The 23,692-nt window shown below is 41.5% G+C and overlaps 1 protein-coding gene across 9 annotated transcripts; it reads right to left on the bottom strand.

Annotated features, from left to right (window-relative positions):
* Nucleotides 1-550: 550 nt before the first annotated feature.
* LOC109516252 (vinculin-like) lies at nt 551-21,992 on the bottom strand. 9 transcript variants are annotated; one of them, XM_019870653.1, is made up of 25 exons: nt 21,528-21,992; nt 17,307-17,377; nt 16,314-16,464; nt 15,851-15,959; nt 14,933-15,055; nt 13,881-14,041; nt 13,615-13,617; nt 11,352-11,442; nt 11,123-11,270; nt 10,497-10,650; nt 10,231-10,406; nt 10,041-10,139; nt 8,867-9,057; nt 8,627-8,653; nt 8,039-8,238; nt 7,273-7,401; nt 7,043-7,192; nt 6,489-6,597; nt 5,829-6,131; nt 5,637-5,761; nt 4,844-5,029; nt 4,254-4,409; nt 3,149-3,352; nt 2,748-2,852; nt 551-2,163 (listed from the first exon to the last, which is right to left on the bottom strand). In XM_019870653.1, exons 1-25 carry the CDS (start codon nt 21,693-21,695, stop codon nt 2,017-2,019), a joined length of 3,486 nt encoding a protein of 1,161 aa, XP_019726212.1. In that variant the 5' UTR covers nt 21,696-21,992; the 3' UTR covers nt 551-2,016. The 9 variants fall into 9 exon arrangements, with proteins under 9 accessions (XP_019726212.1, XP_019726214.1, XP_019726213.1 ...); XM_019870655.1 differs by lacking the exon at nt 8,627-8,653 and having other exon boundaries at nt 21,528-21,991; XM_019870654.1 differs by lacking the exon at nt 13,615-13,617 and having other exon boundaries at nt 21,528-21,991.
* Between the last annotated feature and the right edge of the window lie 1,700 nt (nt 21,993-23,692).

Genomic DNA, 23,692 nt, shown 5'->3' with positions numbered 1-23,692 from the left:
TTTTTGGCTCTGCTGAAGTAAAGTTTGAAGATATTCCGTTTTACATGTGTTTAAATAACAAAAAGTGTTATGAATTATTTATGTAAATGGGCACTCTCAGTCAATGAACACTAAATTGTCTGTCGGTGTGATTGTGAGACATTGGTTTGTGCTAATATGACTACAATGTCAGAAAAAAGGCTACTAGAAAACCTGAACTTTATTTTGGGGTAAATCAGAGGCACTTAAAATAGTAGCTTGCATGTGATAACTCTCATTTAACATGAATTGGAATGACATTGCCCTTTCTAAAAGTTTATTTATTTTTAATCAATTGAGTGGTACGGGTTACACTGGAAAAAGTTTAAAAAACGTTTTTCTGGGTCTCATTTTATATCACAAAACATGGCATTTGAACAGGGGTGTGTAGACTTTTTTTTTAAATAGATAAATAAATTTAAAAAAATAAACTCCCCTGTTCTAATAACAGGGAATCACAAACGTAGCAAGTAAGAGCTAAGGTCCAGTTTTGAGTGGCCATACCAAACGCAGAAAAAGGCAAACTTGCAGGTAAAGTGTCATTCATAATCAGTCTTTTTATTCTTCCAAGGCACAAACAGCGCATGTGTTTGCATGGCCATAAACTGTCCGGATACATTCAGGGTGCATGGGACACATCACACGTACATATATACTGTTATGTACATACACCCTGTCGCTCTCAGCAAGCGGCTGCTACATGCTCACTACATTATGTCCCTTTAATGGCGTGTTTATTATGTTCTTATGCGCACACTTGCACCGGTTCTCCATTTAAAAGTTACATTTGCCCAGCAAGCATACAAAACAAAACACGGTATAAACCATAAAGTGAAAGCGAAACAAGAGCTTAAAATGTCTTAAGAGTGGTGTTGGTTTGCATGTAATTTTGTTATCTTGTGACGCCACCACTCCAGATACATGATGATCCCCAAACAGTTCAACTGCTCAGGAAAATAAATGTTCTACATGTGAAATAAGACAAAATAAAAAGTATGATGGTAGTGTGCTCTTTGAATTTTTCGAGTTTTAAAAAGGTGTACTGTAAATGCGTCATTTGGCTTCGAAATTAAAAAAATAAAATCAATAAACAGCCATAAAAACTTCACATTTGGATAGGGATGGAAATTTGATCGGCTATGTGGAAAATGTTAATTTGAAATTTGTTGAAATAATCTGAATGTTCTTTAATCCTGTTTTCGAACCAGCGCTGTATTGAATTTGCTGAGGAGTTGTGTACACTTCGCATACACATGTGCAACCTACTAATGTTGATCTTCTATAGACAGACAACTAGTTGACACTGAGCCAACAGTTACTGTACTCCATTATGCATCAATTAAAACGGCTATTTACTGTACCAGTAAATTTCACACAATTAAAATTCATCATGGTGCCCATCCCTACAAATAATCATGAGTTGTCACGCACACAAGCCAAAACTAAGCAAATCCTTCATTACTTCGTCAGTCCCTCATTTATGTAATCACACCTTTTATCGTCACGCACTTCCAATCCAGAAGACTTCATAGTTCAAGTATAAGCGAAATGTTGACGATAACGTCACAACTTCAAATTGACACACAGGTCTTCAAGCAGCAGCGTTAATTGTCAAAGTAAACATGAGCGTTTTTAAAGATGGTGAGAATCTCTCACAGCTGAGTGTATCTATACACACCCACGCACACAAACACACACACAAGACTTCATTATTAAGAAACAAACCTCTGTTAAACAGAAAAGTCCTATCACAATGTCTCGAGTTGCCTTTTAGAAAATAGAAAACATCTTCATGCAAAAAATATAGAGCTACCTGCAATCGACATAGCAAAAATATATATTAATATAAATGCTTCCTTCGTGTCCTCTAAAAAGGGACATGAAGAGTTTTAAATGAACATGGATGATGGAGAACCATCTAAGTCTATGTTGCTACTTTTTTTTTTTTTTTTTAACCCTCTGTAGTGTGTGCTGATGTTCACAAAGTCAGTGCTGGGGTCACTGGTACCAGGGGGTCTTACGCACCCAACGGAGGGTGAACCCTGCATCCGTGCGGATCTTGATGGAGGCCGCCTCAGCTTCCCTCACCGTCTCCTTCACGGACTGCATTAGGTTCTGGGCATTATGGACCAGCATCTCTGTGGCCTGCACAAAGCAACGGGATATTGGGAAGTAAGACATAACAATAGAGAAGGCACAAACGGATTTTTTTGTTTTAATGTTGTTGTGGGGACATTCCATCCATCCATTTTCAACATCTGAAGTGGGTCGTGGGGTTGCTGGAGCCTTTCCCAGATGATTTTGAGCGAAAGGCGTACCAACCCCTTAACTGGTCGCCAGTCAGTCGCAAGACGTACATAGAGACAGACAACCATTCACACCCACAATCACAAAGTCACTGAGTGGTAACCGATCCCACGCTGCCTGCACACAAGTCAGGTTAGTGGACCACGACATCATCAGTGACTTGTTGTGGGGCCATGTTAGGAAAAACTGTATAGTAATTGTAAAGTCATAATGCCTGTTCACCTATTAAGTGTGAAATAGAAATAATGTTTTTGATTTCAAATTACAAGTTTATAAAAGTTGAACTTGGTTATGTTCCATAACCACGAGGGGGCAGTATAATCAACATAAAAACACCACGAAGATCTGTCACACAGTTCATATTCTGTTAATACTCTGATATGTCAGTCCCATATATCCAAAGGACAAATTGATAATTGTACCTGCTCGGACTCCTCTTCACTAATGTTTGTTCTTCCCAACATGGTTGCTTTCACAGTGGAGAGGATCTTCAACTGAGTGCTGATGGTGGGGATGCGCTCACACACCTTCGACAAGAAAAGAAGAGAAGAAGAGTAAAATTAGTTCAGTCGATGAATTGTCATAAAATGGTGATTTTCCAACAGGGCAAGTGGAGCAATGCTCGACAAGAAACTGCTGAGGGCAAAGCTTGTCATGTTCTCTCACAAGTGAGTGATTCAACAAATAATTCAAGCAAACAATAAACAATAAAAATAACATTTTGTTGTCTGGGCAGTTTACAAAAACACATCATACAGTGCATACAAAGATTCGTATAGTATTCTGTCGTGCTCGATACCATTTCTCATTAAAAAAGACAAACCTGCAGCAGGTTTGTCCTGATGCGTCTGTCCGTGCACTGCTTGGCCACTTCCTTGGCGAGTCTTGTCACCTCGTCCGACGCTTTTGCGATGTCCTTGGCACATTGGATCAACGCTCGCTTATTGCCGCTGCCGCCGCGCACCAGCCGGGACATCTCAGCCATCAGCAGTGCCATGCGCTTGGCGGCTGCGATGATGTCGTTGCCCTGAGACGAGGATGCGATAAGGGAGACGAGGAGAAAGAAGATGGAATTTTCACAATTGAGGAAATGGGATGGAGAAACTCTCATGGATAATTGTACTGGGACAAATCTACTAAATGTTGGCACGGCTTCAGTGCTGCTTCCAAGTTTGTAGGAATAGTTCCAGCATGACGACAGCAAGGCACGGTTTGATAATTTTAGTTGTCAAAGAATCGCATTCGAAACCTTAGGGATGATCGACAACAGAGTTTGTGAGACAGCAACCCCTCCAAAAATAAAATTTGAACGTCCCCATTGTGAACAATGGCCTTTTGTCCCAATACTTTTGTCCATATATCACATGAGGTTTCCAAGCTTATTTCTGGTCATTTTAATGGAGGGTTAAAATCATGAAAACGGCAGCGAATGCTAATGACAAGCATCCATTTAGTAGTTGCATGCAGTGTACACACACACAGAATAATATCATTGTGAAATTTACCAGCATGCTAACATAATTCACAGTACTTTAAGATTAGTAACCAACCAGGTAGTAGGAAGTTGCAACAACACTACATGACCCAGACGTCTTTGGGAAACTGTCATCATTGGCATCACAAGTTGCCTTGACAACGAGTGATTGACAACAGCAAGACTCCTCCTTTAAATCACCAACATAAGCGGGGGAAATCCTGAAGCTAGATGGTGCATCAATTAAAAAAAAAAAGCCATTCCATCAAGTGTCAACCTTTAGTACAATTTAGCACCATCTGAGCAGCCACAGCTCGGTGAGGTTGCCATGGTAGCAGCTGATGCAATTTGTTTGAGTGATGCTTTTTTTTGTTTTTGCATGCGTGTGTGTAGAGAGAAGTGGTGGAGTCAAATCATCCAGCGCCAAAAATGCGCTTGGGACGTCATGTCAGACCTTGCTGGACCACTTGCGGGCCTCCTGGTGAAGCGCCTGGGCAGCCGCCAGCATGGGTTGATTGACAGGCTGGTTGGAGGGCATCAGCAGGAGCTCGGGCTCATAGTCATCCTCACCATCAGTAAATTCATCTTCATCGTCTACCTCTACTGCCTCCTGGCAGGGCAAGGCGGGGAAGGGGTGTATTGGCGACGGTTGGCGGAGGATTGATTGGGGAAGGAGGGGAAAGGAGGGGGGAGAGAGCCAGGAGGTGTTTAGTACACTATGAGAAGCAGTAGGTGGGAGAACAGAGGAATTGAAGGAGGAGTACAGGCATCATGGAGGAGCGGGGAGGGAAGGCGGGACTGCGGAGTGAAGGTGAGGCAGACTGTAGCTATGATCTGTAGCTGTGCGCACCACTTTTTTTTTTAACCAGATGACAGTTTCCAGGTTCCTTCTGAAATTGGAATCAAGTCCCTGATGTCCATATTTCAGCACCACTATGACTCACAATATATGAATTCACAGTCAACAGAGAGAACGTATTCCATGACCACAATAGTGGAAAATCAGTTTTACAAATTGAGGTCATTGTGCATCTGTGGACTGACCTTGCTGGACCACTTGCGAGCCTCGTCGTGCAGCTGTTTGGCGGCCACCATCATGGGCTCACTCACGACTTCCCCAGCCTTCTGCTCGGGGAATTCTTCATCCTTTTCCTCGGGAGGAGGAGGTCGAGGGGGCGGCACCTCGCCTTCTGGCAGGGGAGGCTTGGGTGGAGCCTGCTCGTCACTTACCTGAATGGAAAACACATCATGGGTCCAAATTCGACAGAGAGATTATAAGCGGACCGCATCCAGTGCTTCAGTTTAAAAAATATTATTATCATCCTTATTCTTAGTTGATCAAAAAGTGAATCACTGAAGTTCATTATGCATATACAGTAGTTTTAATTAAACACAAAGGAAAATACTTCCCAGAAAGCCAATTGCTATCGAAATGAATGAAATCCTAAAATCATTTGTGACTGTTTCTGTCATATACTAATTTCTTGAAATGGTGAATTATGGGTTTTTGTTAGCTGTGAGCAGTAACCATCGCCCCCCCCAAATAAAAATAAAATAAATAATAGAATTTGTGAAATATTTCACGTGCTTAGTATATAATTAAATTTGAGATTTTTTTTCTTATCTGGAAAAATGTTTTACCTTTCTTCTCAATGGCAGTAAGCAATCACTGTCTAGTTCTTCAAGTAGTACTAAATACTGTATAGTGATGAATCGTGAAAAAGAAGCTTGAGGGCACCCCGATGCCACACAATAACGTAATGCTCACTTATTGCATTACAGCACTCCATGGACAATATGGGGCTTAATGATCACAGTGAATACATGTTGGACTTACTTGTAGCTGATCTAGATCAGGTGGTGGAGGGGGGAAATCCAGCTCCTGAGGTTGGAAGGCCTCTCTGACCTTTCCCACAGCAGCCAAGATCCTCAGACAGGAGTCCAAATAGGCCTTTTGCGTTGCTATGGAAGGATCAGAGGTCATCCTGTACCATGCAGATTGTTTACGGCTCTTATTGACCCTGTGTACCTTTATCTTGTATGTTGCCAGCCACTGCCTTGGCGTCCATGACCATGGGGGAGATGGTGTGGGACAGGGCATCTGACGCGTGTTTCACCAAGTCCCTGAAGCGCGGATCTTCCGAGTTCTCCACTTCCCTCTTGGCCACCAGCAGAACCCGATTGGCTCGCCGCGCGATGCTCGTCGCCCCGGCAACAAGCATTTGGGGCTGAACATTCGCCATGGCAACTCGGCACTTGTCGATGTCTTTCTTGATGGCTTCCTCGGAGGCGTCGAGCAGTGACTTGGTGTCTATGGCCTCATCAACCAGACCTGGACACGCAGACGCGGATTCACGTACAAACACAAAATAAGAAAATTGAACTCTATTGATGTCAACTTTTATTACGTATACATGAATCTCCAACCCATCACAATAATTAAATACCTATAACAGTGATTTAGTCGTTTCACAAAATGAAAAATAAAAATGAAACAGTTTGATAATCAGTTTCATCAAACTAAAAATTAAAGCATTATTGAAACAAGAACTGAAAAATAAAATACATCCATAAATTCTCATTTAGCATAAATCGTTGCATAATATCTACATGTATGCACACAATAATAATGAAAAAAAAGTTAAAAAGTTAAACTTTTGGGAGGGTGGACTTTTTAAAGGCATCTCACCTGTGAGTTTCTCTACATTGTCGATCCACTGGTTCTTCATGGTGTCAAAGTGCTCGTACGCTGCTTTGCTACCAGGATTTTTCAACAGGATCCGAGCAGCAGAAGTTACCTGGACCAGGCGTGGATTTGGCGTTAGACAAACAGAGGCAAATGACCCCAAATGTCTCAGAGAAGCTAATAAACAAAGTTTTCTTTGATTGGAAGCAATTACTAATATGTCACATCAAAATGCTTAATCTATCATGATCGTTTCGAGTACTCCCTGCTACTTATCATGCAGTCGAGATTATTCTTTTTACTGTTCTTATTGATTACAGTAAACGTGTTGAGATGATTCACTTTCATGGATAATAACCTCAAAAATTATTTTACTCTCTTGGTCTAGCTCAGAAAACAGGAGACATTTCTCAAACTCCTATTTTTTAGCATCAGGCTCTAAAAATGACTAAATGCGGTCCTCACCCAGACAAAAACACTTATTTTGAAACAAAAATCAAACATGGTGAAATTAAAAAAAAAAAAAAAAGTATAAATAAATAAATAACGACAAGCACCTGTGGTGTGAGTTCACGGGCATGTTTGACAGCAGCGTGAATCCCCTCCACCGTGCTCTTATTGGCTGTTCCCACAGCAGCCGCCTTCTCAGCTGTTGCCCCCAGACGACCTGCGTGGGCCTCAAAATTCCCAGCACGCTCCTCAAAAACCTACAACGAGAACACGGAGACTCAAACATCTTATTCAGCGCAATTCTTCTCCTTGTGAATCTGCGCACACCACGACCAACCTCCTCTCTGTTGGGGGCATCCGGGGGTGCGGTCGCAGACACGGCCAGCAATTTGATTGGCGTTGTGGTGTCACTGAAGACATCGGATACTTCCTGGGTCATCACCTCCTGCATTTTCTGCCTCAGGTCCTGTTGTGAGTATATGTTGCATTATCAGTCCACTAGGTGGCACACTCCACTATTGCATTTTATCAGCTGATAAGCATCCCTCTTCTGTCGTTTGATTTTCCCTGTTTACACTTGGCGGTTTTGTGCCTTCGATTTTAAAAATGGACAGATGAGCATGGCCCAAAATATAGATTTTTATTCATATTGTATTTCTCAGACAGAACTCACAAAGTGCTTTAAATAGTTAAAATATACAAACAAAGACTTTACACAGTTAACATACTGTAATCAGTGTATTTCTGTATATAAAGTGGATATTAAATTCAATACTAAAAGACCCCCCGAAATGTCAGGAAAAGGGTACTAAAGCACCTTAACTTTATTTTTTAAGGCACTTAAAATGGTAGCAGGTGTGTGCTGGCTCCCATTTAACAAGAGTTTGAATGTGATTGGTTAATTCTGAAGACAGCCAATTCAGTTATGAGATGGTAACCATATTATTTCATTTGTTTATTTTGACATTGTGGGCATTATGTGGCACATACTTTGCCCATCCTGAGTTTACACCCACCCAGAGGCCAGAAAAAAAAGAAAAAAAAGAATTCAGGGAAATGTTGGTTGCACAATATATAAAGAAGGCGGTCCTTATATGAACTACCTTAAGGCCATCATGTAGCTGCGCAGCAGTCACTCGAGTCTGCGGGGCCTCGGCTTCCCCCCTGCCAGCCATGTCTGCCAAGGATGTCATGAGAGCCTCTGCTCGGTCACAACGTCCCATCAGGTCCTGGCGGTACGGCCCCAAGAGGCCTCCTGCCAGCCTCCTGCCTTCTCCAACCATCCCTCTGATAGCCGCCTGACCTGAGGACACGAAAATGGTCAAAGGTCGTCCTCCATATCACATTTAAATACCGGCTGTCAGCTTGCTCTCGGATAAAAACAAACACATCTATGGAGGTGATAAAGGGAGGAAATGAAAATAATTTGTACTGAAACAATAATGCAATTGAACTGTATAGGACATAAAAGTTAAATAATAACATGTTAAAAAAAAATCCATCAACACTTTGTAATAGTTAAATACAACAGAACTGTATTCAAGCAGTGATTCTTATGCTGACCCTTAGGGGGAGCCGGCATACCCCGACTGGTAGCACTACAATACCACCATTTGAAAGTCACTGCCCTGAAGTATATTTCAAGAATGTGGGTGCATCTTCAGTGGAAGGTAAAAAGTGAAAGACAGTACCTGTGTTCCACTCTAGTCTCTCACACTCTGTCCTCGAGAGGCAGTGTGGGAGAGAATAAGCAACAATTAAAAGAAACAGACACACAAAACCAGCAATACCAAACATGTTTCTTCTTTCTCAATGTCGTCCAAATCGGTGAATGGACTTTCCTCTCTGAATGGCACCTACACGTTATTTCCTCAGTAAGTGTCTGTCAGATTTTCAGAAGCCCTCATTCCCTTATTTTCAAACCCACTCACCTACACCTCTGTCATCCACTCCGGGGTTTGCGACCCAGCGCAGCGCTTGCTCCATTTTGCCCTCCAGAGTGACCGCAGGCTTGGCGGGCCTCATGTTGGCCACAGCTCGATTGGTCTTGGCCTGCAAGGTCAGTAGGGCCGCCCCAATCTGTTTTGCCAAGGCACGAGTTTCCGGACTGTCACCTTTCCCTCTGAAACAACGAACCAAAATGGAGAGAAAATGTCTAATGACGTGCAAAATAATAAGAGCATTTCAGAAAGGGAAATAAGGTGTTCAGTTATCCAAAGTCTTCTCCACCTTTAAAGAGGAAGAAAAAAGTTTTTTTGGGGTTATTTTGTTAGAAGCCCAACTTCTTATGAACCCATGGTTAGAAAATCATTCTTAAAGGGAAATATCATTGATGTTTAAATGCATCCGATTAAGCATAAATAAAGTTCAGATCTTGTAGTAGGCTTTTCATTCCTTTTTTAGGAATATAGAAAAAAGCCTGAAGGTTTTGTGCTAACACCAACTAGTATTTGGAACCAGCGTGTTACGTAATTAATAATACATTGGTTAAATAACAGAAATTACGAGTTTAATATATGATAATGATAGTGTTGAAAATGTTTATATTATCAAAATGAGCTTTTCAGAAGAATTTCTGATTTTGTACTTATTTAATAGATCATAGACCAGATTGAGATTTTTCATTGGCCTGTGCCAAATATATTTTATGACCAGACTTCGGGTAAATAAGTCTTCTTGCACTTCTGAAAAAATATTACTAACATAGCCAAAGGAAAAAAAATATTTTTTTAATTCAATAAAGCACAAATGCAATATGAACTGTACATAATCAATAGAGCGTCAGTATAGACTTTCTGGCAGTGCAGCCAATAAAAAAATATATTGAGCAATGTATGCTCTCATGTTTCACACCATGTCATGGGACAAAAGTGTTACTCAACGTGTTTATGGTGGAGTTCCTTTTATGGTCATTGTACTGTATTCAGATTCTAGAGAAATGATGATTCATGTTGTTATGACTCACTGGACTCTTTGAATTAAGTGGCTCAAACTTCAATGTGCTATTTCCCTTTAATTTCTGCACTCAATTTCCTTTTGTTTTTTTTGTTAAACCATCTAAATAATTAACCCCATTACCGCTTCATATTCAAACATTTTAGCAACCTTATTGCAGGACGGGTGCCTAAAGTTGAGAGGCAACAACATAACCTCCATGCAGGGAAAATGTGCCAGGTATTGGTGACACAAGTCTGCGCTCTGACCCTGGGAATGAAGGGTCTTAGAATTAGATAAAAATACAGTCTAGTTGGGAGTGTCAGAGGAGGGAAAATAAAATACCGGTAAGTAAACATACTGTTTGCGAAGCTCAACAAGTCTGGAGGTGAGGCCTGCAATCTCACTGATGGAACGCAGAATGTCGTCCCTGTCTTTGGGGTCTTCACACAGGTCGGCAATGCGTTTGGCCTCTGCGAGTAGCGCCCTGATGTTCTCTTCGCCCTCCAGACCGCCATTCGGGTCAGCCAACCAGGCCTCAATGAAATAAAATTGGGATATTTTGTAAATGCCATCTTGAGAGTGTTAAAAGTGCAAAAATGTCAATGTTGCGGTGCCTCATGAGACCTGGGCAGCATCCAGTCTCCTAGCGATGGCTTGCTTGGCATTGATAAGAGCCTCCAGTCTGCGAGCAGCATTTTCCACTTTGCCCAATAACAAGTCTAAGCCCTGAGAGCATTGACTTGCACGCTGCACACACGCCTGGCTCGGACCCTGGCCTCTGCCACAAATAAACACAAAGGAATGAAGACATAAATGTCAATAAATGTATATTTTTCCAGTGGTGACAACAGCAGTCACACTCCACACCTAAAAGTAGAGATACTAATGCAAAAAAAAAAAAAAAAGTAGAGCTACTGTTTCAAGTCTTGTACTTAAGTAAAAGTAGAAAAGTACAGACTTGAACATGTACAGTTTTGCCAGATGCTCGTCTTGACGCAAACATTTTTTTTTAACTTAACATCTGTTGATTTATGCTTTTTGGAAATTTTGTCACCATCTACAAAGAATTAAAAAGATAGCAAGTCTATTTTGAAAAAAAAAAAAAAAAAAAGCAGTACAAAGTACAGATATCTGTTTTCAGATGCAGGTAGTGAAAGTAAAAAGTCATCATAAACAAACTGGAAATGCTTGCGCAAAGTATAGTAACAAAGTACTTGTACTGTGTTACTTTCTATCACTGCATGCGATACCTGACTCGAAGATCTGCAATCTGGTCGGTCATTTGTCCCAAAGCCTTGTGTGTCGCCAAGATATCCTTCCTTTCCTTCCCAGCACAAAGCTCTCCCACCTTTCCCGCCTCGTCCAGAATCACTCGCAATGCGACCTCACCCGGTTCTCCTGGTGAGAGCGACATGCCAAAACATTGCTCTTTCATGTCAATAAAAAGCAGAGACCATCAGAAAACCTTCGGATTCAAACCTGGTTGTCCGTACGGGTCTTTCAGCCAACTTTTCGCTTGGATCATCTTCGATTCAATCAAGGCCAAAGATCTCTTCAGTGCTTCCATATCCTAAGAAATTATTAAAATGTCAAAATAAATATTCATTATTAAAATTGAAATGTGGTCATCATGAGGAAAAACAGCAAATACATAACTAACTAAATAAATAAATAAAGTGCCTTATGTATAATCACAATCAAGGACTTTGATAGAAACAAAGATTTCATGTCAGTATGTTCTTGCTTTCTGATTAAATGGAAAAATGTTTTCAGACTGTGCACACTTTTTTTTGGACAGCAATGTTTTACTCATTTTTAAAAATATGTGGGTAGGAAACGGCAATTTTCTGAAATAATTTTTTTTTTAAAAGCAAACCTTACACAACTACTGTTTTAAATCCAAGGCTGTTTTTAGTTGTTGGTGAATCATTTTTGTGAATAACCTCAACCACATTGGTGCCCAAGAAGTCATATTTACAAATAAGAATAGAGCATGACCTTCTTCCTCCTCTGCAGTCATTACGCAGTAGCAGAATTTTTGCGGGCATTTCTGAACAAGGTTGGCCCCAGTCAAATAAAATAGAAAATGTAAAACAGCAGCTAAGTTTATAATGAGCCAACAAATGCTATGCTAGCTCCGCCTTAACAGTAAACTCCAGTTAACCTCACTTGCTTTACAAAATAATTTATTGCACAAAATTGATCTTTTCATCGATCACTGTCCTCAACCACAATTTATAGGTCACCGAAAATGTTCTAATTATGATTACTATACAGCGCATAGTCACAGCAGTCATTAAATCATTGCATGCCATCAAACATGCGGTTATGTTATCACAAAACTTTAGTTAGGTAAATATTAACTCAAAATCGTATAAAGACGCGCCTTATATTTCACCAAATAATAGAGAAAAACATTTATCTTCCAGCTCAGAGGATGATTAAACACTTGAGTGGAACCGTTCAGTAGGTCATGTATCATAAATGGATCTGGACCAGCTTATTTTATATAATTCATGACCCTGAGAGCGAGGGCAGCACTTGCCCCTCATGATGACTGGGACTGGCCACAATATGCGCACATCAACCATTCAGACACACAAAGACAAATCATTTGTGTGGACCGGTTATGTGTGTTGAAACATGCAGAGTGACAAGTTGGACGAGGGAAATTGATCTTATCATCTATGATGTTCTAAAAAAAAAATAGAACGAAAGGGAAAAAAAGCATCTGAATCATTTCTGAGTGAAGTGGTTTTAAAAACATGTTGTGTAACACAATATGGCATAAGCTGTAGAGAAAATACAGTAACTGAGGTTACCTTACATGTATACATCATTAAATTGTGTCAACAAATACGTGGCTACGATATTTAAGTAGGCTTTTCAAGTATCTTCACTTGAGTATTGATTGTTGACAACTTTCTACTTCTACGCAGTACACAATGATATCAAATATCGGTACGTTCTAATTTTTACTTTGTCAAAACAGGCTTTTTTTTGTTTTTTTCAAAAGTCTGAAATTAACGTGTTGGCCAGAATATAAGACGATGTTTTTTTGCATTGAAATAAGACTGAAAAAGTGTGGGTCGACTTATATTCGGGGTCTAGACATTATACCCATTCACGACGCTAGATAGCGCCAGATATCATTGAAGCGAATGCTGAACTTGACTCCCCAGGCCAAAGTGAACCCCTGTCACGAAGAATAAAAATAAAAATAGTGGTAGCACGAAGAAGAAAAATTAAAAATAGCGGTAAGAAAGAAAAGAGAAGTAAATAATAGAAGAGATAACAGAAAATGGAGAAACGTAGCGACAATTTGGAGAAAAGTGGGTCGAAGATCGGCCAAGTTAACCGCCAGCTGTTTAATTAATTAATTAATTTAATTAATTTGGTGTTCAAAAAGTATTTTTTTCAAACTTAAATCTTGAAAAAGAGGGGGTCGTCTTATAATCAGGGCCGTCTTATATTCGGGCCAATACGGGAGTTGAATCAGTACTTGAAGACAGAGTGTAGGTACTCTTGTCACCTTTGCTCAAATCACACACACAGATGCACATAAAACAATACACGTCGTGATGAGTTACAGATATACAGAACATCATCACATCAGCTGACTAAAACACGGGACAAACAAGGCTGTTCAGTATCAGCATAGCATTTTACGCCCAAATGCGTTGAACCAAGTGGCACACACACGTGCACTGGAGGCTGCAGATGGGGAGAGAAACAGGCTTACCTTCTATAAGGAGGGAAAATAATGGAGGAGGAAGGTACAGAAAGAAAAAGGAGAAGGGGTTACACCAGCAAGCAAAAAGAAAAAGTGAATCACAGAAGGTAAAAAGATGCCCTCTGCAGCAAAGAGGCTTGTGTGTGTGCGCGTGTGCGTGTGTATGTGTGTGTGTGTGAACAGGCCTTCCACACCAAAACCGCAATTAAATAAGTGTCTGGGGATTAACTTGAGAGGGTTTAAAATGAGAATCCGCATAGTCAGCTGAGGGGTACCTTGTTGGCCCAGGCGTCTTCGTCCCACGTGGTGAGCTGTAAGACTCTGATGATCTCAGTGATCTCGCCGCTCATCTTCTCAAAGGTAAAGCGGCGGTTCCTCTCGGCCTCCTCCAAGCCGGCGCCGCGCCCGCTCTTGGTTGCCACGAAAATTTTTATCGCTGAGCATGGAAAGACGAGACGTAATTATTGGGAACGTTGTCGGAAATGAGGGAATATTTTCACTTAAAATGGGCCAAACATGCGTCGCGGTTAATTTAAATTCATTCTGGATTCAAAAGAAATAAATAAAGTAACAGTAGCATGCATGTTGAAGGCTGAAGGGGGGGGTAGAGAATTCATGAAGGGGTAAAGGGCACTCCCACCCCAGTTACAGAAAGATTCACAAATGTTTAATGTACGCACAGGTTTTCTTTTTTTGTCTTCATCTTGTGTATTCCATTTCTTTGTGCACTCTCGTGTTTGAGATCAAGAATTGACTGTTTTTAGATTACAAAATTATGATTTTTTTTTTTTTTACCCGATGTATTATTTTGATATGACACCGAAATTGATATGACCAAGTGAGCTTACAAATGCTTAAAAAAATGAAAATGCAACCACGCATATGTGAAGTAAGCCATAAGTGAAAATTCCAAATGAAAAGAATCAAAAATGCAACCGAAGGAGATCATGAACTGCATGACATAGTGAAGCTAATTTTTATCAGTTCTTTTACAATTTGGCAGTTTATTTCATCACACCAGACTGGAAACTGTTATCACCGTAAGTCTGCTTTCCCTCAATTTCACGTCCTGTTCGCAGGAGTAACGACCTTGGTGTTCCAATACTTCTGTCTACATCATATAGAGTCTTGCCCAGCTCTTGTTAGTCGATCCAGGACAACAGGCAGCAGCTGGCGCATGTGCCTGTTGTCAATCTTAGTGTACAACGCAACTAATGACTGTCATGAACAGCGTTGCTATAACAACTACGCCGCATGCTCAGTGACCTGCTCTCCTTGGCTTTTTGTGGCGCCGTCGGTCCACGCACGCATGGACGCATACACTCACCTGATATCAGGACGGGCAGCAGCTCTTTGACCGTGCTCATGGAGTTGACGAGCATCTGTCTGTGCTCCTGGTGTGTCAGCTCCTGTTGTCTCTCCTCTATCATCTTTGACATCTTGGTCATCCCTGAGCATAGGCGACCAGTTACTAAACAACTGAGTAATTTGGTCACAGGCAGCAAGACAGCAAATAAGGGCTTTGCAAACCACTGGTCTCACTATCATATTTCAGACAACCAATGCACGCAACTTAACCGATTTAACATTTTTATCCGAGTTCACAAGAAGAATTTTAAAGATGAGGATGATATGATCCAAAATGATCAGAGAGGTGAACACTTTCTTGGAAACTGTTTGTGCTTTACCGGTATTTGTGTAGGTTTTGTGTCACTTCATCCAAATTACTTCTGTAAAACTCACAGTGACGATTGGCTTACAGCAAGTCTAAATTTGTTTGCATGCTGAACTCCTTTTCTGCTTATTTACTTCAGCAATCTTTTCATATCCTAACACAAAACCTTAAAACGTGTTTTTTGCCCCCTGGTACTTTATGATGCCCTTCTATATATTTCTTGCAACATTCTAGAATAATTACTTAATATGGTGTAATAGCAAATAGACCTTTAGACATTGATAAAAAGAAACTATAGAATGCTGTAATTATTTTATTGTTTGTGTATTTTGATGGGAAAATGTCAGAGACCTTTTATTCAGACACGTGGGAACTGTTTTAAAAAATTCATAAGTGCCCTTTAAAGGGTCAATTTATTGTATTTCCAAGAGCTAAGCATGAATGTGTACAATTGTGTACTGATCCAAATTATTATAATTGAGCCTTGACGGACATTATCGCTTTATTCTTTTTCAGATGTTGCGATTCTGTTTTTTTATTGCAAAGTGTTCCGGAACAGTTCTCGCTGACCTGGTCCCAGGTTTTTAGTGTACGTGACGAGGTCCTCCATAGTCTCCACCACTTCAGATACTGTCAGATACTCCAGAATACCTTTGCACACGCGGATAATCTTACGCACCTGGAACACAACACAGATGCAGAGAGTAGCATCACAGACGAACAGACTAGGAGTATTAGAGCCTCTTATTGCTCTTCCTCAAGTGGCCACACACACACACACACACACACACACACACACACACACACACACACACACACACACACACACACACACACACACACACGCGCACACACACATGCACGATTCTGCATCATGATAGAGCTAAGTCATTTGATCTGACTGATTAAATCTAACTGTGACTCCCATTAGTGAGCTGCTTGAAGCTCTGAGCTCAGTTCCTCCTCCCGTGCGCCGCTATAAAAAGCTTTCTTTCCCTGAAAGATATCCCCAAGCAGACGAACATGTACACACCTCGGCCTCATCGAACGTAAGCAGCAGGTCAGATGTGCCTGACAAAATCCCTCTGGATCCGTCGATGAGGTAATCTCGAGCAGGGACCGAGTAGGGGTCCGTCTTCAGCATCTGAGCCGCTTGGACCAGTTTAGAAGACGAGTTCTCCACCCTGCACACATCCAGAACACGTATTTCTTGTTTTCTGTTATATTTTAAACAAAACCAAAAAAAAAAGGGGTTTATTGAGCAAACATAAGGCACGGGAATGTATAGCAATGTTTAGATGTTATATGTTTTTTTAGGTTGAATAAGGTGACGAATTTAAGCGCATGAAAGAAGCCAAAGGCACGTCCTTCTTCTTCTGACCCCCGCTGGTCAGGGTATCGATGGCTGCTACTTCATCTATATTTAGTCAGGTTCACATTACACATTTCCCCCCCCTCCTAGCCTGGTGGGTGAGATTTACGATGTGTATATACACTGAATGTGTATCCATGAATGTGTGTGTGGGAGGGGCGGGGGGAGTGCACTTTGCAGATCTATATCCGTTTAAGATCTGGAATCTGCTTTTAAAACTGCAGATCGACAAAGGCAGCTGATAAGTCATTATCTTAAACCAATGTTATGTCGCCGCACTTCATTCATTGAGCTCCATAATTCTGTCACTACAGAACAACTCAAGTCAAAGCAGCCTGATGTCAGAGAGGTGCAGCATTGCTGAGTCGGCGCTTTCGGCCACCCTATCAGACCTTTGGAAGCATGCTGGGACACAACAAACAGCCTCTCAGCCGGATGAATGCTTGATGGCGGACAAGTCATCCGTGGGTCGCTTCTGACTGAGCAATCGGTTCAGAAGTGGCTCTTTGTGTTGCAGCTGAGGCACGGTGCCATATTTCCAAACATTAAACTGCTCGGAATTCTCTTCCGTTATTTTTCAAAACAAGTTCTCTGTCGCTCAGTGATAAAGTGGATTCATTCCACAGGAGCAGAGTCAGCGGTAAACACGCTTACTTGATGAACGCGGGGGGCATGTCTCTCTTCATCACCTGGTCCTCGGTGGTTTGAACTGTTTCCTTCCCAACCTGCAATGCATAAACGGACGATTAAAGGTTTGTGTCGTTAACTGCCTCGAAAACAGAAACTATTTTATGTTACGATGTTATAAAACATCCACACGAACTATTTGAGTGAAGATATGGTGAGGAACTGTCATATTTTGGTGTAGATCTGAATAAAGATGCACGCTGTTGTGGTTTCTTCTATCCATCCATCTTCTTTATCACTTGTCCTAATTAGGTGAGCTAAAACTTATGCCAGGCCGGGGACAATGGTGTTTTGAGACAAGAGTATAATCTGGTCTATGGTGATGCTCATAACTCAAAACACTCGCATCTAAAAGCATCTTTACCCATTGAAAGAACAGAAATACCATCTAGCCTCTACCCGCGTCCAAAAAACCCCAAACTGGAATTTGTTGTTTTTGTTTAGTAGGAAAAGTAGCGTACTATAACATTGTGCTTTATTAATAACAAATAAATCCACAGAGATGGATTAGATAGAATGTGAAACACACAACCACTGCATTACTGAAGGGAGTCGGGTTTGTTTTCGCAGAGGATAAAGAATATATGCTTGCTAGTGTTTGTCTACATTGTCTGTCTACATGTGTTTGTCATCCATTTGTGTTAACTGTTGCTTGAATGGTTATAACGTCACAACCATCAGTGTTAAGTGTTGGCCCCTCCTGGCATTTTCCATTATGTGTTAGCATTAAACATTCTTGAGGCAATGTAATTTGGTTGTTTTAAATACACGATGTGCCATTCTCTTTATTTCACGTTTAGTTTGACAGTAAATTTCAAACTGGGAGGTGTAATATAAACAACTTGAAGACTCTTGTTTTGAAGAATTGTTTAGTATCTGCTAAACTATCGTGAAGTGAGTGTGGTTGAGTTCACTGCCACCGTATAATAAAACAGCACGGTGAACTCGAACTTCCCTTGCGGATGTTCTTATCAACAGAGATGCAGACGGCTGGCAGAGGACCCAGACATGCGCACGACCTACACACAAACACAAATGCGCAAACGTGGCCACGCACACACACTGGAGATGCAATTTCAGGAAAATGATGACACCGGTCTCTCAGTGATTCATTGGTGAACTTCACTTAATAGACTTTGTGGCCCCGAGAAAGTCACAGGAAGATGTATTCTTAGCGAGAAGCAACCCCGAGCAACGTCTGGCATCCAATCTTAATGCAAAAGATTCCTTGAGACTTGCAGGAATGAAGCTCTGCGAGTATAGCAAGCGTGTCCTGATGAAACATCAGACAAAGAACCTGCTTGAGTGCAAGCGCTTCCTGTAATTGGCATCACTTAGCATCGATTATTCAACGCACAATCGCTGCATAGTTAATGTGCAGTTAAGTGGCCCTGCAGTTAAGTGTCCACACAGTGACATTCCATGTATGTGTTGGAAAGGTGTGCAGCTGGCCAAAATGAAGACAAATTTAAACTGGAAAATTTCTCTCCAGAGCAGGTTTATACTGATAATCATATTTAGAGTGATGATTGTTTGAATTTCCCTAAAAGTAGTCTGGCAGACAATTTTTTTTTTTTTTTTTTTTTAGGAAAAGCAAACTTACAACAACAGTTGTTGCGGTTCCACTTAAAATTGTTTAGGTGTCGCTTTCAAATTCTTCCTGACTGTCAAATCAAATAAAAAAGAAAGCATTTGCGCTGTCTGTGCATTAGGGATGCTAATGCTAAATGCAGTGCTAACATGAGTTTAGTTGGTTCAATTCTGCTTCAACTATACAAGACCACTGTGGGGACAAAATACAATTTTTCTCTTTTGGCCACTTACTGAGACAAACTAGCTTTAATAGTACGATCACTTAGCACTTCATCATGTTTTGCATTTGGGTGATTCAGTCGTTTAAGGGCTTCAGTGATAGAGCGGGTTGTAAAATCAGGCGGTTGTAAAATAATCTTTACTACCTTTGATGCTTTTGCATCGGAGTTGTGGGTGTGCCAGGAATTAGGGCACTGAAGTCATGTCGCATGGAGTGCATAAATAGAAAAAAATGATTTACTGTTTTTTTTTTTCCCTCTGTGATTAATTAAGTGAAAATACCAAATTGGAGTCCCGGCTCTAATGAATACACAACTATTGCGTGGCATTTCAGAATAGATTAAGGAGGGCAAAGTAAGAAAGGTAATCCAGGCTCATCCAATGAATTACATCCCAAACAGAAGCAGGTGACTCTTCTGCTCACTTCTCAACAGTAAATCTATTTATTCCTCTCTCCCCCTCCCCGCAGACATACTCGGCATTGAGATCGACATCGCCTCCTTGGGGAGCTCGAACTTCCAAGAGCGGCTCCGTCATCTGCAAAACTCCAGTGAGCTCACGTGTTTCCAAACAAATGCAGCTTTTAGATGTTTAGTTGAATCGTCAGCCCACACACGTGCAGCCTCTCTGACAGATTGACACCATCTTGTTTGCGTCTGGAAGAATCTTAGTGACCTACTTTCTCTATCCATGGCCCACCATGCTGGGGGTTAACAGTGTAACTGTATCAGTGTGCAGAGGGACTCTACTCTTTTACATCTTTGCATCAACTGACTGTGATTGCTAAAATAACGCTCACAAAAAGGGCCTCCATCATGTCCAATTAAGTTTTTCTGCCCGGCAACCAGCAGGCTGCGTGCTCTTGCTCAACACTTCCTTCTGTCTTTCTCATCCATTACCAACTACCGGTACTTGTCTCCTATTCAGCAGCATTGCTGCACAATTAGCAGGCGTCATCCGGAGATGAAAATGAGCCCCCAATTTTTAAATCCTTAATTACATCCGATAAGAGCAGCTTTCTCTATCTGGTCTTTAGCTTCTCACCAAATGCATCAGGGACACATAGGCATGCCGGGGGCTGCTATTAGCCACCCATTGCTTGCTGTCTGGATGAATGTACTGAAGTGATTTAGACAAGCAGAGAAACAGAGATACAATATTCGGACATCATGGACTCTAATTTACAACTATATGTTATTTATTAGATCAGGGGTGGGGAACCTTTTTCCTATCAATGCACATTTCTGTTTTTATAATGTTGTCTGAAGGACATGAACAAATAAAATCTAACAACTGAACAAATGTCAAAATTATACATTTGGAGTGTGATTAGTTGTTTGCCTATATGTGCCCAGTGATTATTTCAAAACAGTCCAAGGTTTGGGGTTTGATTCTGTATGTTCTCCCCATGCTTGTGCGGGTTTTCTTTGAGAATCCTGTCTTCCCCTCAAGTTCAAAAGCAAGCATGTTCAGTTCATTACGAACTCTGAAAAATAAGTGTGACGGGGTGTTTGTCTAAATGTGCCATGAAATTGACTGGTGACCAGTCCAGGGTGGAACTCATTTCACTGAAAAGGTCAACTGGGGTAGGCTCCAGCTCACCCGTAAACCAAATGAGGACAAGCGCTACATAAAATAGGTGGTTTGATCAAATGTGCTTGTAGGATGTGTCCAATCAATTGGAAGATGTACTACAGTGCAATTTGCTTCATTTTTTTTCTTTCTATCTTCAATAAAACATCAATTAGGGTTTGTTAACATTGCCATGAAATTTTGGTGCAGAGCTGGACAAAGATAAAGGGGATCCAGGATGTTTTGTCACTTTTTTATAGTGCATTATTTGACTCTTTTTTTTTTTTTTCATTTCAACGGTGAGTAGTTAAGTAACAATATTCAGGCTGTCACTGGCACCGTATGAGTTGTACCAATTTGATTCTGATCCAATATGTCCCATAATAGGCCAAAGTGAAACCATATGACTGATGTCTGTGTCTCTGGAGCGTTGTCGCTTGACTGCAGGGCTCGTATTGATTTTGCCAGTCAGTGCACAGACAAAGTGACCCACTGTGTAATATCAGTTTAAATTAAAGATGACCAATGTGTGTGTGTGTGTCAAAATCAATCTTCCGCTCCACAAACTCCATTGAGCGCAGAGGGTCCATCTGATTAGCGGCAAGGGCAAAGTTGAACATGTCATGTTGCGTTTGTGTGCGTCACTTTTACACCATTTTAATGGTGTGCAAAGATCAAACACCATAAAATTTTCTCTTTACTCAAAATGTGTCTTGTCTGGCATCGATTCTGTCACACGAACTGACGTTGGCATGATGAATGGCAAGAAAGCAAACTGGTAGAATAAAACTCACATCGACTCACCCGCACAAGGTTGCTGACTGCAGCCTGCACCGCCTGCACCGGTAGGGACAGGTCCGGGATGGCTTTCCCGTCCACCTCGCCTTCTTCGTGCATGATGACCAGGTGAGAGATCTGCTGGGCCACCGGCTCCAGGATACTCTCGATGGTCTTGGTGTGAAACACCGGCATGGTCACCGACTTTTACCGCAGCCCCCAACACACACACACACAAAGATGGTCGGTGGCTTCCTTGCAAAGAAACCCTCCTTTCTTGCTTTTTATTCTCTCCTAACTCGCGAGAGGAGCATCACCCACGTCCGCTCTGACGGTTAAAAGCTGGACTCGGGTCCCTCCGGTGGGTCTACCCTAGTCGTGCCAGAAGGAATCACCGCCCTCCGCCCAATCACGGCGAAGACGCAGCTTGCTCCGTGCCTGTGCAGAGGAGGAGGCTCGGTACGGGTGCGCGCTCACGCTGCACGCACATGCACGAGCACAGTACCGCGTGCAAGTGACGGCTCTTTCCAACTTACGTCATGCATAAATGCCAGTGTGCCCCCACCCCCCAAAAAAGGAAAGGGCAAAATTAATGAGAAGAGATGGGAATTCCTCCATTGTATGAGGACGTTGAGTGCAGTGCCCCCAACAGGAAGAACGTGGCACTGCAATGAGAGGTAGGTCGTCTTCTCCCCAAGTCAGTTTCGACCAGGGCTGCCCAAGTCCGGTTCTCAAGACCCCCTATGCAGTCTGTTTTAGATGCCTTCCTCCTCCAACGCCTGATTCAATTTTAGGTGGCGACCATCCACAGAATCGAGACCACTGGAGATGAGATTCACCGTTGTGAAACAAACAGCAGTTTCTCTTTTATAAAGCTATTAAATTACATTTGACACATCTTCTACGTTCATCAAATGCTGGGTCAGGAGTCCACATCTCGAAGCCGTTCAAGTCTATATTAAGACCAGGAATTTATTTTGCTGCGAACCAAAGACGAAGAGAGTCTCTTCATGGGCCACAAACATCTTTAGAACCTCACATTGAATTCCATGCATCAATGCATGTCAGTACATTGTAGGAAGGTGTAATGGTGCATTAAAGTTGCCGGTATTAGGAATGAGTGACTTCCTGAATGTGCTGCTGTAATGGGGACACTCTCAAAGTGTGCTGAGGAAACCACAGACGTAGCATGCAAAAAACAGCCATATTTATACCCTGGAGACATTCATTACCACAGTGCCTGTAGCTGTGCATGTGTGTATACTGTATGTGAATGTGTGGGGGTGTGAACAAGAGGCTATTGTCATCTGGGCTGGAGAGATGAGACAATCTGGTTCACCTGTTTGAAGAGGCTCTCGTCTGTTCTTCTTGAATGGACAGCATTTATCTACTCAATCTAATCACATCTATCACAAGCGCTCTTAAAACGGCTGCCATTGTAAAGATAAAAAGTGCAGTAAAATGACATCAGCCTGAGAGGTTTCAAGGGGCTCTTCTCATCTAACAGTAAGGTCCCTAAAATATGACATCTTCTTGTATGATGCAGTGCAACAATGACATGTAAACAATGTCAAATGAATGTGTGACCGTTAATGATCTCCTTGGTCTTATTGACTGATGGGTATTATTGTTTTTGATCCACGATTGCTTGTTTTGTACTTCAGGAAAAAAAAAAAAAAACACGTGAATTCATGAAATCAAGAAAACAGTATCTATGTAGGTCCAAATTAAAATGTGACATATAAAAGCTTAATACAAAGCGTACCTGAAGAAAAAGCTCAAAGACAAAACAGTTCTTAAAGATAGAATGCTTAAAACGTTAAATACAACTTATCATTTGTTTGTATTTCAATTGACTTACATAGTGTCAGTTTTGTTATATATATTCAAAAAAAATGTGGTACAGGTATCTTAATTTCTGTACTCTCTATACCCTTCCATGAAAGGGAAGTAACCGTCTCATCCCCACTCTGATGATGAAGCATCAGGATTAACTTGGGTGGGAAGCGGGGGGATCCAACCTGAAAGCTTCCAGCTGCGAGGCAACCAATCTTTGACCCTGATCTATCCTTAACCTTCTCCTTGGAAATGTCCTTTCAGGGGAGTGAGACTCATACTCCTACTGCATCTCAAAGCCATGTATGGTTTGAGGCACAGTAATAAAGTAAACAGATTTATGTGAGTATAGTTGA

This window comes from Hippocampus comes, unplaced genomic scaffold, assembly GCF_001891065.2.
Source record: "Hippocampus comes isolate QL1 unplaced genomic scaffold, H_comes_QL1_v1.1 scaffold76, whole genome shotgun sequence".
NCBI lineage: Eukaryota > Metazoa > Chordata > Actinopteri > Syngnathiformes > Syngnathidae > Hippocampus > Hippocampus comes.
Note: the sequence above shows the minus strand (reverse complement) of the source record. Positions and strands in the feature narration are given on the sequence as shown.

Bases quoted from the DNA above. Each gene is read 5' to 3' on its own strand.
- LOC109516252 (XM_019870653.1), bottom strand. From the start codon at position 21,695: ATGCCGGTGTTTCACACCAAGACCATCGAGAGTATCCTGGAGCCGGTG. The intron at 17,378-21,527 runs GTGAGTCGATGT...TATGCATTGCAG, and splicing joins CAGTCAGCAACCTTGTGCGG to GTTGGGAAGGAAACAGTTCA. The intron at 7,402-8,038 runs GTAGTTCATATA...TACTCACAACAG, and splicing joins AGCTACATGATGGCCTTAAG to GACCTGAGGCAGAAAATGCA.